General features: G+C 31.9%; 1 protein-coding gene across 9 annotated transcripts in view; it reads left to right on the forward strand.

Moving 5' to 3' along the window:
* LOC130446940 (teneurin-a) overlaps window positions 1–17,309 on the forward strand; it is a 556,419-nt gene that overhangs the window by 339,583 nt on the left and 199,527 nt on the right. For 3 of the 9 annotated variants that reach the window (XM_056783484.1, XM_056783487.1, XM_056783486.1), the window contains 2 exons: window positions 1,357–1,430; window positions 6,360–6,533. The exons of the other annotated variants lie outside the window; for them this stretch is intronic. In XM_056783484.1, coding sequence (XP_056639462.1) covers window positions 6,451–6,533 — 83 coding nt within the window. In that variant the 5' untranslated portion in view covers window positions 1,357–1,430; window positions 6,360–6,450. The remainder of the gene's footprint in view (window positions 1–1,356; window positions 1,431–6,359; window positions 6,534–17,309) is intronic. 9 annotated transcript variants of the gene reach the window in all.

Here is a 17,309-nt window from a genome sequence, read left to right on the forward strand (position 1 = left end):
TACAAAGATACTTTAAACATACTTCAAAACACTCCGTATGTAGAGTAGAGCCCCCCGGTACCTTACTTACCAAACAATTCATAACGATCTGAACATCCCACTAAGCAAAGATGTGATAAAAAACTATACCACAAGATACAACATTCGATCCAATGACCACAACAATTAATTGATGAATAATCGATTCAACCAGTCAATAGCAAAGAGAAGATTGAAGAGAATATTGCCAGAAGATCTTCCACATTAAATACTCTCAGAGTACCGTCAATGGATGGATCCTGACTTTAGTAACTTATCATTCTGTTCATGGAGTAGATGGTAAAAAAGCTGTATTTTGATAAAAATAAAATTTTGAATTCGTATACAATGTCCAAATCCAAAATATTTCGTTTTCGTTGTAAGACAATGTGTTTTTGATCATGTCCAATATCACTACAATCAGGGCCGGATTAAGCTAAGGGCTTGGGGGGCTATAGCCCATATCCAAGAGGTCTCTATCATTCGGAAAAAGTCTTAATAGGGCCCCGTTATTATTTTAGTCCCGGGCTATAAATTTTAATCCGAGCCTGACTATATTTAATCCTCATAACCTAACCTAACCACATAACACTTTATAGGACTAGATTTCAGATTAGAAATACTAACTATGTGTCGAATGCGACAATTTTACGAAATTTTATATTGATACTGATTTTATCAAAAGTAAAAGCAAGTAAATTCGGCTTTCAAAAAATCGTGATTATTTTAACAATAATTGTTTATTTTTGCCATCACTTTAATGAAACCAGTATCATCAATAGAACAAAAATTATTTCATTTTGACCATAAAAGAGTATAGATGCCAAAGTGTATAATCAATACAAACAAACCTGTAGTTTGTCGCTTATATTTTATGTTGATTGCTAATAAGAACAAATATCTAATAGATTCTCTCTGGAATAATTTTATCCTATGTTCATCTCGACAGAAATGAGTTTGTAACTCAAAGGAAACGTAGGCGAACCGCAACAAGGAAATGAAATATTTTCTCCGAGATCTAAAAATAACCACATGTTCGCGGAAAAACGGTAACCACCTGGCAACGCTCGTAGTTCTGTTTAGCTAAACGGGGGTGAGTTGAACTCGCAGCTGCGTTTGCGCTTTAGCCCTCTATCGTTCGCGCCCCAAAGTCAGTATACCGCATCGAAATCAACCCCACTTGAGAACAAACTGTTGAGCAAGCGGGATACCATCGCGGTATATCGTGCGTGATATTTAGCTTTGCGGACCGCCTGTAATTTTTTTTTCTCCCGATAGTAATCGCGACTCGAAATTCATGTTAACATGGTGTTTTTTATTTAATTATTGTTTTTCCAGTGTAGCGTGAGATTAGGATCTCAGGTGACGTTAAAGTGATTTTTTGACGTTTAAGAGGTGGGCCTTTAGCACAGGTAAGTGATGACATGTTCTCAACGACAAATTTGATACGCGATGAAATTGCATAACAACCCTCATTTTAGAGTCAGCAGGTTTTTCCGTTACGGAAATACTACTACTAATTGACATATATGAGTTAGCGAAAAAGCTAGCAAGGTAAAATTTTACTTAAAACGTCGAAGGAAATTTCATTCATATTCATTTTGATTCGATATTTGTTATTTTTTAAAGAAATATGTTTTGAACAATGAAAAATTGATATATTTAGATTCAGACACAATAAAAACAGTTGAACTAGTAACTAAAAAGTCTGCTGGACTCTATTATTTTACAGGCAAAATGTAGGTTACAAAAATTGAAACAATTTTATTTTATAATGAGAAATATTTCATAGTGTAGAAGCAATTATCCATTTTCACTTTATCCACTTTTAAATTAAAACAACTAAACTGTCTTTGAAGTTTAAATTACATTAAACATCAAAGGACAAAAGGATCAAAGCTTGGTCGGATGACTTTAAGATGCGTAAACCTCCAGTTCCTCTAAACTGTTACCGAGATTTTGAGCATTTAGTTAGTTACGAGAGAAATATCAATTGCACCAAGATATGACCAACGTACAATCTAATTGTTTATTTGTTTTACATAAACCACAATTTCTCAATTTCTGCGATCTAAAACCGTTTTATACTTCATTCTATTACATTTCAAGCAGCTGTAGTATTGTTAATTGATGTAATTAGATGTTTATAGCGGCCATATTCAGAAGTGTCTATGTAATTACAAGCAGCCCGCATTTTCTCTGTTATAATTACAACTATAAATGTTAACAAGAGAGGTTTTCCATGTAAATATATCAAACGCGATAATTTGAAATGATTTACGATGGTCAAGTTGCTGAAAATTTCCCATTATTGTACAAAAATGATATTAATTAATAATAAATATCAGTTGTGAAAATATCAAGATGTTAAATGAAAAAGACTACATATATTAACGTTTCCGAAGTTCTTCACTATATTTTCCTCTAAATATGATATTGGGGTTATAATCACGCTTAAAATAGTGCGAAAAAGTCTTTCTAGTTGTATAGATTGTTTATTATAATCTTTTCAAATTACATGAACATATAGTTTTAAGAATTCCAAGAATCAGAGAGATTGCTCAATCAATTGTCTCAATTTCAATGACCTCTAATGCAAAATACAAAAAAAAATTGAAATATTTCGTTATATTTATTACAATTTTCGTTATTAAGGGTGCAAAGAGAGAAAATCAGTATAAACTGTTTGTTTTAATTCAATTTTTTTCACTTTACTCCTCCAGTCGGTTCGGTTTTGTTTGCTCAGAATTCTCTTTACTTATTGTCTATGTGTAATCACTTCCCAAGCTTCAGAAAACATGATTCGTCTCAAATTTCATCGAAAACGTTCAATTGAGGCAAATTGGAAACAGATAACAGTTGCTATAACCTCAAGGTTGCTTTTTCTACATTAATCTACCACTCTTTTTCATATATTTTGGCAGCTATAGAATTAACAGAAAGAAAAATGTGTTCTGAAGAACGACCACGAAAAGATATCGTCAACCATACCAGCACTTTCGACTCTTTATGTCTTTGGAAATACACTTCTGAATTTACTTCGCTTTCCATGTCTTAGGAAGCACCCCTCGCTTTTATAATAGTGACATTGATTTAATTATTATGTCAAAGACTGTATTTTTCAGTTTTTCTGAATTGAATCTTATTTTCTTCTTCTAAGTTCAATTTGCTATTCTTGCAGCACGAATATTTTAGAAACTCTCAAACAATCATCAAATATACCTAGGTTTGTATCTTCAAATATTCTCACGAGTTACTTCCTAATGATTAAAAAATGTTCTTGCTCTGTACATGGTTGTCCTTCAAAATCCTAAGAACTTCATCAGGTAGAATGTATATATCTTATATATTCCATCTCCAATACTTTTAATTAACATTGCAGTATTCAAGCTTTCAAATTCAAGACTTGTCCTCTGAAAATTAGACTCTTTCAACATCGACTTTCGAGATCTATGTACTCTTTACATATCTTTCCAGTCATGGTAGCTTCTTGAAAATATATTAATCTTTGATGGTATTCGTATTCAAACCGTTGGTCATTGTTGATAGCAAATTATTCTGTGTGCTATCCTCAAATGCTATACTTGCATTTAGTATTATCTAATTTGGTTCACACTACATAGAAATATGCCCATATTCGTTACATTTAAAACAAAGTGGATTTTTTACTGTATTACGAGGTGATGAAGTACTTGCCAGCAACTTTCTGCTATTTTTTTGGTGTTCTTCAACTATCATTACTTTCCTAAACGTTATTCTACATTTTGTTTTGCTCTATTTTTTGCATTCTACCTCTAGATTTTCCATTTATAACAAACTGTAGGTATTTATCTTCGGTGTTGTATTTTGTTTTCGATCTTGATAAAACTGCGAATATTTTGTAATAAGGTATCTATAGTAAAATATCTTTTAGCCTGAAAATCATGAGACATAGATTTTGAATCAAGCCCAAATATACAAAGTTTCACGTTTTCGAGAAACTATAAACTAAGATTCCCATTTTAAACTTTTTGAATTTCACTTCCCAGCTTGATTTCGGGGAAAACGTAGTGGAAAATCCTGCCACGTGGGAATTCCATATCATTTGATCAAGTACCAGCGCGGTCTATTGATACAGTTCTTGCTGTCTCAAGTATATAGTTGTCTGGTATCTTAAAAGACACTTCGAACAAACTTCATTGTTATTTAGTTCATTTATACTTATTTCATTCGCTTTTATCATTATGTTAAACATGTTCTCGACTGATCTTGGTGCTGCTGGTTATTCATTATTCATTTATTTGATCAGAAAACATCCATTGACACGTTTTTGGATATTGCAGACTGATCTTGGTACTTGTGGTTACTCATTATTCATTTATTAGATCAAGACACTACCATTGACACGTTTTTAGCTATTATAAACTGATCTTGGACTCCTGGTCACTAATTATTCATTTATTTGATCAGGTCATTCTCTTTGGTACATTTTTGGCTATTGCAGACTGATATTGTTACTCCTGGTTACACATTAATCATTTATTTGACCAGGAAACATCCTTTGACACGTTTTTAGCTATTATAAACTGATCTTGGACTCCTGGTCACTCATTATTCATTTATTTGATCAGGTCATTCTCTTTGATATATTTTTGGCTATTGCAGACTGATATTGTTACTCCTGGTTACACATTAATCATTTATTTGACCAGGAAATATCCATTGACACATTTTTGGCTGTTATGGACTGATCTTGGTACACCTGGTAACTCATTATCCATTTATTTGACCAGGAAACATCCATTGACACGTTTTTGGCTATTATAGACTGATCGCACTTCTGAAAACTAAGGATTCTCTGGTTAAGGTTGTTTGCACTGTTTTTGTTTATTTTATAGAGTTGTGGACTCATTTTTGTTATTCTATTTTAACAAAAACTTATAAAAATAACAACATTCTCTACTTCCCTTCATCTATTGGCAAGCGGCAATTGACTCTCATTCTTTTTTCTAAATCTTACTTCAATTTTTTTAGCAATTCGTCGTTAAAATTCATTCATACGCGATAAAGGTATTCTATAGATTGAAATTGATCTTGTTTTTTTCCATTAAATCAAGCTGTGTATATTTCAGAATTTTGAATTTGTGATAAAATTTCATATCATTTTACATAACTAAGGCTGAAATTTTGAACAGTTTGTATCTCAGCAACGGTATCATCTGATAAACTAGAAAGTATTGTCTCTTATCTTTGTAGTAGTGACTAAAATGGTTGATTGTCGTGGACATGAAGATGCATAATTGGCTAATAAACTCTTAACAAGGACGATTGAGCGTATGTCGGTTGTTGAATTTTATTATTTAATCGACCGAAAAATTGTGAGATTTAATTTAATATCTCTTATTACATTTGTAAAGATACAATTATTATATTGTTTTTATACATAAAATGCTTCATTGTATCATTCACTTGTCATTAGAATCAAAAGAAATTGAACATTCTTCGGAATGTGGCTAAATTAGACACCAAAGTGTACTATCCCTAATATATTCCAAGCTTTCGAATACTTATATATTCATCGCTTAGGATTGAAAATTTTTTAATGTTTGTTGTTTGTTTTTACACATTTCCACAACAAAAATGCTCTTATATGGTCTACTTCACAATTATAATACATAATAAAAAAACTAAAACTATGTAAATACTCAAAATAACATTTTCTGAGTTTCTATGATCGAGTTAACATCTCATTTCTAACCATTTTTCTAATAGTTTTCTAATCGTTAGAATGATCTAAGAAGGATATTTATGCTATTTGTGTTTCTATGAACCATAAGTTCTAATTATATAACTATTTTCATGAATTTGTCATTCAAAACTTGTCTTATATTGTCTTCAGACGTAGATGTCTTAGTACGGATTTTGCTTAAGGTTTAAACTTTGACTAATCCTCCAATATAGTATAATCATCAATTAACAATGTATGAACGACATAAAAATGTCGTAAAAATGTAAAATACGCGACGTTTTCTATGACTCATTGTGATAAAAACAGCATTTTGAACTTTGATTCATACACGAAAGTTAATGCAAAACAAGGCCTACAGATTTCTTTTATTCAAGTATTGCTAAGTACCTACTTTTCTATAATGGGTGATTTTTTTTCGTATACCCCGAGCAACTGGAATTTAGCAGCTTACTAACCGTTTTAAAAAAATAAAATTTTCTGGAATCTTGAATGTAATCAGTTTATCACAAGTTTCTTTTGAAATTATCTGAAATTAATTCTCGCAAAATCAGTTTACGTGGAAATTCCTCTCTCTTTGGAATATATTACGTTTTAAATGAAATATTTTTTGTAGATAATTTCAGTTGAACTTCGTAGTGTACTCGACAGAAGAATGAACTCTACCTTGCACGTTCGTCGTTAAAAAGTAAGATATCTCTGAAATAATGGATAGCTACCAACCCCGTCCGCCTCCATTACCGAGGAGAGTAAGAAACATTTATGCAGAACCTTTCTCCCATGAACCAAGGTAATAATCGTATATATTAATTATCGCTGAGAAAACTCTGGTTATATAAATTCAAATTACTGTATATTTTGGGTTTTACTCCTGAATACGCTAATAAAACCGAAAGTTATTTATAGGAAAAATATTCAGTTTCATTATTTGAATCATTTTTAAGGAAAATTTCGCTAGTATAGACCAAAGAACTATTTTAAGAAATAGTTTTATGGATATAGATTATCCCGAAATAATAAGATCTAGATTCTGGCTTGAGGACAAGTTAAATATCCAAACCCATCTTAAACGAATGGTCTTAAGATTGAAGAAGTAGCCAATGATGTTCCGAAAATGATGGAACAGATTATGACAAAGGATGTATATCAAATGGAGCAGTGATTTCAAAAATAGTGTGTGGGTCATCAATACGGGTTAATACCTGAATATTGAGAATCTCCGGAGATAGTGGAAAGAAAAATGCCACTAATAACCTGTTTTTCTTTTCCTATCATAGCCCAAAAACGTACAGCCAGCGAATTTCCAAAATATTTGTTAATATTGGCAGAAATTTTTGTCTCTAAAAAGAAGTATGAAGCACTAATCTTTATCTTTAACATACACACATTACTACAACGGAACAACTGCGATGACAAGAGTGTGTAGCTACTAAAGCTACCCCGGTAACAAGAAGAGAAGACCTCTCTGAAGCTCGTTTAGAACTAGAAAATGGGACGGAGAATACGTGATAAACCGATGAGGACCTAGCGAAAGAATAGGAGGTGGTGTATGTCTTTCAAAAATACGCACAACTATACTCGTAAATAGAACCCACAACATTCGTATGAAGCATCAAATAAATTCATGGTTCTCGGCATACGATATGAGGAATATGGGTATTGTACATAAACAAAACAAAAGTACAAGAAATACGGAATAGTCTTCACTCCAGATAACATAGTATATAACAAGAGGTGGAAATATATTTTCGCGAAATATATGGAGAAGGTAATTGGAAGAAAAGAACCAGATAAACAGCTTACTCGGAAAATAGGAAAATTTTAGTCATTGCGAGGCCTCCATCGATAGTTTCGATGCTGGGTACAAAAAGAACAACGTGAGGTTCGATTTGTAGGCAAAAATTACTTACATAGAGAGCTCTGACTACTACACGATCCTCATGAAAAAAGTACCTTTCTGGTGACGTAGTCAAATTTTATGTTAGTCTATATGTAATACTACGATAAATTATACTTGATTTTTTTTGATAATCAATATAAATATAAGCAACATTATCAGAAGTACCGAAAGTGATTTTCGTTGTAAACAATTGTGAGCTGTCGCGGGATACCTGGTAGATGTAGAAAATGAAAATTGATCTGTATAAGTAATTTCAAAGAAATAAAATACAAGGAATAAAATGAATTTTAATATATTGTTATCATTTCATCTAAAATTGGTTCATTTATCTTTCCTCTTATTAAGATAATTTTGTAGACGTTGATTCCTTTTCGCTTTACGTTGTCAATTTTTTAATTCTATGCTCCTTCTGTTGCTGTTTACATTATTTGAAGAGAAATTATTTGGATTTATTATTCCCTGGAATGTATTTTGTCCATGTTTCTGCCGAAGCCAATAACCTTTGACAAATATCAGCTGTTATTTCTTCATCATTGAATTTTCACTGTCCCGTTCTCTCTGTTGCGATCCTCTTCATTTGGAGATATTTTCTTTATTTTGCCTATTCCTTTGAATGTACTAGGTTTATGTTTCTGTCAAGGCAAATAACCTATGTCAAATAGCAATTAATTTTTACTATCCTGCACTCTCTGTTGCTGTTCTTCAGCTCTTCATCCCACTCAATTGAAGACTTTTTCTTTAGTTCAGTTATTCCTTTCAATGTATGTAGTTTATGTTTCTACGAAGACAAGTAACCTTTAATAAATAGCAACTGCTTTTTTTAATTATTCTATTTCGAATGTTCATTTGGATGGCGCTCTTCTTGAAATGTTCGAAGTTTATGTTTCTCATAAGGCAATTGAACTTTGACAAATAGCCAAATAACAGCATTCATTCTTCGTTTTTCAATTTTATTATTATCCTTATATGGGTGAAAGGTCAGGGCGGTCTTATAGGTAAGGAGAAGGTAGATCATGTGGTAAAAGAAGCTTGAAAATTATGAGAGTACCTTCTAAAAGTTTTCTTGAGCTGTCAAGCTGATGTAAACAGCAAGCATAGAGAATCAAACTCAGGATAGAAGCTTACAGTGAACTTAGCAAAACATCCGAGGTCTCTATTTACAGCTGCCAAAATCTATCAATTATATTTTCTAGAGTCAAAGAAAAATGACGATATGTTTCCTAATAAATATTAGCTTTCTCTTGGCATATACAAACAAAGCTACTTTAAATACTATAATAAACTTCATTAAGGAAACAAGTATAGTTATTTATATCATGCATTCTGTGGCCAAAAGCCTCAGTATGAGGTCATCCATACTCCCACACACACAACAATGGGAGTAGAAATAATTTCATCACCCCGACTGACAGTCATTTGTGAATAATACTTTTTTAAAAATATTTTATTTCAAACTAAGTAATTCTGAATAGTTGGTGATTAGAACAAAGACTGGTTTTTTCTAGAATTGTTAAACAAATAAAAAGGAAGCAAGTATGCTGAATAAAGTAAAATAACATGTAATATATGATAACTATCGTGTTAACAGAATGTCTACACATGTCTGCTGATAATATAAAAAATGTTTTCAAACACCTGAACGCAAATAATGTGGGAACTGTCCTATCAGCACTTACCTCGTACGACCTCGTAGCTTCGGCTTCAATATGGATTGGGGTGATTCTATTGGTTCGCCCTGGAAATTTTTCGATTTTCGGTTTTGCTGAAATATTTCCTGTACAAATATAACAACAGTGAAATTATCAAAACGAAAAATATAAATGCTGTTATTCCTAAATGATTTTGATGAACTTCAATGGGCAGCAATTTTGAATCTTGAAACTGGGATTTCAGCTTGGTTGGATCGTCTAAGTGTAGATTCTTGATAGAAAATGTATCTATTCACAACACAGGGTGTACTTTACTACAGACAGTATCCTGTTCGCAGCGCCAGTTAAATTTCACAAGTAAAAATTTACTTCTGAACAGTTGGGGATTAGAAGGAACAAAGACTGGACACTTGAAGGCAAATAATGAGGGAACTGTCCTGTTAGCACTCACAATAATATTTTTTTATAATTATGTCGTTGTCTCTTTATGACTCGCTGGTTATTCGATCTCAACCGACGAATCTGCAAACGAAGAAAAGAAAATTTCGATACAGAAGCAGATTTAATTATAAAAACAGATTAATGGATAAAACATCAACTTCTCTCACTCCTTTCATTATGTGCTTTAGACCAGATGCACAGTGGGGCAAGAGAAAGAAAAGCTCGCCAAAAGTATTTAAAACGATTGAGTTGAAATATGGAATGCGGAGGCTTTTCGGATCGCTGATTAAGAATTTGGCATTGGTTTTATCACCATTAAAATAGCGTCTTGAAAATGGAGAGGAAAAGTAGTGAAATGAACTCCGATTGCCACGAAACTTGGTATTTGGGAATGATTACGTTGGGATTGGTTATTAAAAAAAAAATGAGACTATAAAATGACCGAAAGTAATGAAAACTCCTATTGCCGCTAAATTTGGTATCTGAGAGTTTTTACCAGTAAAAAATTCGAAAATCTAAATTCGATTTGTCGACTTTCAGCCAGCTTTTCAACATTTTGCCCCACTGTGGAATATAAACAAAAGTAGAATACACTACACTGGCAGAAGTTTGGGATCTTTGCACTGCGCGCTGTGAAGAAATCTCAAAATTTATCAATAATATTTATACGAGTATGCCAATATCATAAAATATAACTTTGAGGTGCTGTACATTATATATTTTCAATGACCTCTACATAATACTTGATACTAAGCTCTAAGAATACGTTAAAATCTTTTTTTTTGCGAAGAACGTTTTTCTAACAATGACTTTATCAAAATCAAAACTGGTTTATGAATCTAAACATTAAATACTTTGTTTAGATTACCAGAAAAAGCATATTTCGTTTCTTTGTATGTCCAAATCAAAACTTCAGATGTTGTTACATCAAAATTCTTAGCATTGCACAAAAAAGAGGAGAATGGAATCAAAAGAAAAATGTTTTTGCCATTTTTGTGCCATTAAAAGTAATATTATAAAATAAAAATAAAACCTCAACATTTTTATTACTGTGGATATTAAAATGTATCATCTGAAACCATAAAAAATTCCTTTTGGTATACCAAAAAGATATCTGCAAAGAGCTCCTTCTCCATTTAGTTGGACGAACTTCAAAGACAACTACAGAGACATTCATTTCAAAGCTCTTCGTTTGTTTTCCGTTTCATAAAAAAACAATTCACGTCACCTGATATTTTTCACATGATATTATTTTTACGAAACCTCCTGGATTTGTATATATTTGGGGTCGTTGTGATACACGTTAGAAATCCCATATAAAAAAATTGGATTTATCGGATATATGTGAGTTATATCAACTATATTGGAAAAGTTAATAACTCCCAAAACGAGGAATCATGAGAGTTTACAGATTTTTTCCCTTTCCGTTTGTGCCTTTTCACCTCCGTCGCTTCGAGAAGATTAGGATTGACTAAGTTTGTACTTTTTCCTACTTATACAAGTGAGTCTCTATTTTCCTGTATCTCTCTAAAAACATCTCTTGAAGTTTTAAGTGTATGCTAAAAGCGTTCTCGCAAGATACAGGAAAACATCCTAGGATGTTATTCCCGATTGGGTATGATTTTATCCTCTCTGTTTGTTTTCATGATGCGCTTTTTGTGTGGGGAATTTATATATCCTTGGCTTTGGTTTTTGATCGACGGGAATCTTTCTTGAAATCATAGAATCAAAATTGACAGTTCACTCTAAAGAGATAAGTACTTTTTCTATACGGTATTTATTTAAAAGAAGTTGATATTTAGCTTTAAAACACTGTGGGTTTAATTTTCGTGATAAGTTTATGTCTAATTTGATAACTGATTTCTCTCAGCGACTCTTGTATAAAATTTGTAATTTAGTTGAGAGTAAAGGGCGTTCTATGAACCAAAACTGATGAGATGGGATCCGATTATATTTTCTATGAGTTGTAGCCATTTGAACTTCAATTTTTTGAATATTTTCAACAATATAAGGAAAAAAAAAGATAGGCCTGCAAGAACAAAGCTCCATCTTGGATTATAATGACCTCTGCTACCTTCTATATCAGTAATACATATTTTTCCCAAAAAGATTTGTTGATCACGTGTTCTAGTTCAACTATTGCTTTTTTATAAACTACCTCATAACTTAATCAATAATTATATCAAATACAACAGCATCTTTATGATATAATCTCTTCTATGATTTCTGTAAAATATATAAGATGAATCTTCTTGTTCCACTCCACTCCTCGGTCAATATTATCATCATCTCCACTTAGCTGGAAAGTAGATATCTTGTAGATATTTAACAAATTTATCATCATTTTGTTGATTAATTTTTTAGTTAATCACTTTTTCATTCAATTCTTTGATTATTTAGCAGAGTTTGAATGAGGCGACAACTCCAGAAATGTTGAAAAAAATCCACTAAGCTATGATCCTAAACTGGGAGTGTGTGAGCTAGCAGACACAGTAGGCATTCCAAAAAGTGCGGTGCATCGCATATTAACAGCTGTGAACAAGATGAGTGCCGCCTTGGCTCAAAATTGAACAAAAAAAGAATGTTTTCATTGAGTGTTTTGTATTGTTTCCCAGAAATAAAGCGTGGTCACTTCACAAAACAAAAGCACAATCAAAACAATGGACTGAAAAGGAAGAACCAGTTCCAAAGAAGGCAAAGACCGTTCCATCTGAAGGCAAGTTCATGGAGTTCCATTAAGCATCTTGAAAAAGGGCGAAACTATCAACAACGAGTGTTTGCGAACTTATTGAAACGTTTGTGCACAGAAATCAAGCAAAAACCGCCACATTTGTTTATGAAGAAAGTGTTGTTACATCAAAACAATGTACCAGCTTAAACATCCGTTATTCCAATGGCCAAAATTAATTAATTAAAGTTTGAAATGGAGCTAGGTATTTCTGGAACCATCCCTGTACTCTTACCCGTTTTTTTATGTAGTTAGTTTCTCAAGAATAAAATTTTTTCGGCTAGTTGTTTCCTTTGGTTGTCTGTGTAATAATAGGGGTACTATTCCACCCTTAATGTAAAACATAAGAAAATACAGTATTTAATCCCTAGCATTTGCCTTGTAATTTCCAAACCGTTCAAACGGACACGTTGTATAATGAAACAAATTCATTTATTTTGGTCAAATAGCCCTATCTCCAGAATAGTAAACCTCAAATGTAGATAACAACCGGGATCCCAGGTCCCATTTTAATCAAGATCCTATATTTTATCTGTGATTTACACATTTTCTGAAGTTGTTATTTTCCGTTTTACTAAATATAGATTCTCCGCTTCCGATGTCAGAGAAAGAGGATACATTAGGACCGAAATGACAGGAAATAATAAACAACTCCTCCTCGCGCTAATTTGCATACAACAGTACTGCAACCCTAAGTTCATAATAAGAACGTTGTGTGTTACTTTCGTGTGAATTATTAACATCCATTATAAACTTGTGTTTTATTATATGCCAAATGACTCTACGTACACTCATAAAAATGTACAAATATTAATTTATATCCCAACATATTCTCAGATACAGGGTAAGAATAAATTTTATTATACCACATATTATGTGAAAATATGAAAAGAGGTGAATACAAAAAAAAATCCCACACGTGCGGCGTGGAAAATTTTTATTACTAATTTAAAATTCAGCGAGAACGGTTCATGAAACATAAAATCTGCTATCTACAGAATCAAAGGGGAAGTATCAACCTACATAAAAGAATTTTTTAAATCAGCAACGAAAAAAATAATAATAAACAAGAAGTACAAATCGTCCTGACTATGGGTTATCCATCTTAAGAATTACCTGAATTATTCACTTTAATATCCAGTTCATCGACCAGAAAGAGCCAGGGCTTCTACATCAAGAGAACTGAATAAAGAACCACCAGATCATCTTGAGTGCAATAAGAGCCTAACCGAGTTAGATTAAAGATATAAAAGATTACAAAGAACCTATTAATAGTCAATACACCTGTCATCAAAACAAAAACATATTGATCGTTTCCTGTGTTATATCTATATGATCACATACACTGTCTTTGCTCTGGATTTACACGTACAATACGCATAATTTATTGTTTCTTCCTTTTTATTTCCATCATCGTACTGGATGATAATTCTATAAACCCTACTTTAATTTTTTTTCTCATTCTACTGAAACTTTATAATGATCTTATCAGGTTAAAACAGAATTTAAGTTCAAACAAAACTGACGAGGTCCATGCTAGGAGTGCATCAGGATAACCCTATTTGAAATGAATAAATTTTCCATCAGGTTTCCCTGATCATGTCCAAGGAACCTCTCAGGAATATCTTATTGATGAGCAAAATATTTCTTATCAGGTTATCCTAACAAGGTCCACACTAGGATCACATTAGGTTGACTATATTGGAAATAGATTATTTTTTATTAGGTTTACCTTATTGGAAAATAATATTTTTCGGAGAAAATTTGGATCAGTTCTAGAAATTACTTATTCATTTGTCTATGGAATTGGATATCATATGAGAGAGGTAGTACGTTGATGTTATAAATCTAAACCAGATCTAAATCTTTGCGTGAATAGAAATTTCTTAACTTAGTCAACATGATAATATATCGCTTCTATTAGTTCATCATTGTTTATATTGGAAGCATTCGGATCTAAAGAACGTTCTCTCTCATTTGTTTACATCCAGATGTATGACATTACCACTGTCAAATGTTGTAATAATTTTCCTATTTATTTTAGAGTGGAAGTGTTTTGTTAGTGGTTTCTCAAACCATTACATAGGTTTCCATGTGATACTTAAGTATTGGAAATGAGGGAAATACCCTAAAGACACATTGAAATAAATAAAAAAATAACATTTGAGTGTAGTAATGCATCAACAAAGTTACTGTTTCATGATTTTGAGAATTATTTATTATTTGAACTTTTGAAAGAAAAAAGAGTGTTAATCATTTGTTTGAATGTTTTTTATAATATGAATTTTTCAAATGAAATTTATGGTGGATATGAACTTCTATGATCAATAGAGTATTTTCAGAAATGTGCCAACCTCTTACTCCCATGTATTATGTAATCGTGATTAGAACAAACCAAGACAATACTGATCAGGACCTCATTAGTGATCAGCGTTACATCCTCAACAAGTCCTTGTCACGTTAGCCTATACCCTACCAGGCTGCAGAATTACCTGAAGTTCTTTTCGTGTCCTCACAAAAAACGTCATAGCTTTCTACTTAAAAAACATACTTGTTCAAAATTATGAGTATTGTATCTTGAGCTTAGCCTGGCTCATTCGTACTTGATACGTCTCCAAAGTCTTGAATCTTAAGTATTCCATGTTGGGATAAAGGAATTCATGGTCATGTATTCAATGTCATTTTTCATGTTCACATGTTAGTAATAACTATTAATCATACTAGGTTCTCACCTGAAATCCATTTACGTTTTTCTGTTATATATCCAGCGTGGTTGAGCAAGTTCTTTGTTTTTGTATGGGCATGGTTTGGTTTGAATTGAATTCTGTCAACAGTTATTTTGGTTATTTCTTTTCTTTAGAGTGTATTTTTGTATCTACTATAATTTTGGAAACGCCCTGTAGACTCATCTTTCTCTTTACGACATAAATTGATGTCTTCAATGTATAGCTCAGACATATTACATTTGAAAACTTACAAATTAGTAATCACAAGCGGAATGGTTTTTTTAGGCATAAAATGGAATACCCCAATTTCAAAACGATCTGTAGTCGATTCCAAAGTGTGAGAAGACTGTCAAGGCTATCACCAATCATCAATTTTTTTTAGAAAGAAGAAAACGATGAACATAGGATATTACATAATTTTACGAACTCATCTTCATCCTGGAGCCAGTCCAGTTCTCCTTGGATATAATAGAACTATAAAATCGGTGAAGGCGGCGCATTCCACGAAATACCCGGAATTCCTTCATTATTTGTTTTTATACAACTTTTTAACAAGAGTTTTCTTTACCTTGTTCCTTATGAATAATTTTTAAGAAGGTCTATTGATTTATTAGTTTTTTATTTTTCTAGACCTTTTGGGATATATATATATATATATATATATATATATATATATATATATATATATATATATATATATATTCAGTTTAGTTTATAATAAATAGTCGTAGTGAACAGAAGTAATCGAAAAATTTAAGTTGGTGGTAAGTGAATTATTATAAGTTAGTTAACTGTAGTGTACAATATTAAATAAATTAAGAACGTAAGAGACAGTGTTTATCAATTCGCCCGACGAAAAGAGATAGTATGAATAGAGAGGATGAAGGATGAAGTTGAAACGGCCTTGTTTGAATAGGAACGTGCTGTTTAATAAAGACATTCTAGGAATCAATGAGAAGATTGGCAAAATTGCATGAATTGGGTCTTAAATTTTTTCAACATCCACTATATTCTTCAGATCTCATCCTAGTCAGTTATTTCTGTTATCAGATCACAAAAGGATGTTCGTTGGACAAAAATTGTTTAACCGTTTTAATGTATCCCCCTCGAAGGCAACTTCTAACAAAAAATTATTTTTTCTTTATTATCTCACGTGTTGGTATCAGAAATATTTATTTTTCCACGCTGTATAAAATAGTGCCTCACAATATCAGTTTCTGATTATGATTTTGTCGTTACATTTCCATTTGTCACTATGTTTAACGCAATATATGATAACTACCGCATTATGTCTAATTATTGAAATGGTTTTGTTATGGTGCGTTGGATTTACCATTAAATAATTTATTATAACCAAACCCCAAACTACATTAATTTTATGATTGGTTCGGGTGATATTTCTGACTATTCGAATTATGATGACACTTTTTTTGCTTTATTAATATCGATAAACTCATATTTCATTATAATTTATTTCCGTGTCATATTCAGTAGTCATGAAACCTGAGTTTAGTCAATCTAATCATATTAGCAAAAGTGATATTGGGGCCCACTATCCTTGTAGAACGAAATCTATAAAAATTACACTGTGAAAATCATTAATGTAATATACAAAAAAATAATGATAAGGTATTGTTTCACCTGAAAAAACTGCCGCACAAGTTGTTGCACTTTTTGTGGAAACTATATATGAACTTCTTAAACAGGTTCCTCTTTAGTCCAGTTATCAATGGTTTGCTTGAAATTTTAACAGTAGGTGGTGTGGTATTTTTTTGTTGAAACTAACCATATAAATCGATATAAAAAACATTCTAAGAGTTTTGTCGAGAAATCTATACTTTTTGACTTATTCTTAATTGAAATTTTGAGTTTTTGTTCCAAAAATCGCGTATTTCTAATCAATTATTCAAGAATAACTCAGAAACTTTAGATTTTATATAAAAAACTGCAAGGAAGTTGAATGTACCTTCTGAAAAAATAGAAATAATGTTTTTTTTTTGGTTATAGACCTAATACAAACCGAGTTGTCATTTATTAAGGGTGGAACTTATTCAATTTATTGAAGATTCTGAAGAAGTGAAAATTGTATGGATGGCAAACGGTCAATTTTACGAAAAAAATG

This window comes from Diorhabda sublineata, chromosome 7 (genome assembly GCF_026230105.1).
Source record: "Diorhabda sublineata isolate icDioSubl1.1 chromosome 7, icDioSubl1.1, whole genome shotgun sequence".
NCBI lineage: Eukaryota > Metazoa > Arthropoda > Insecta > Coleoptera > Chrysomelidae > Diorhabda > Diorhabda sublineata.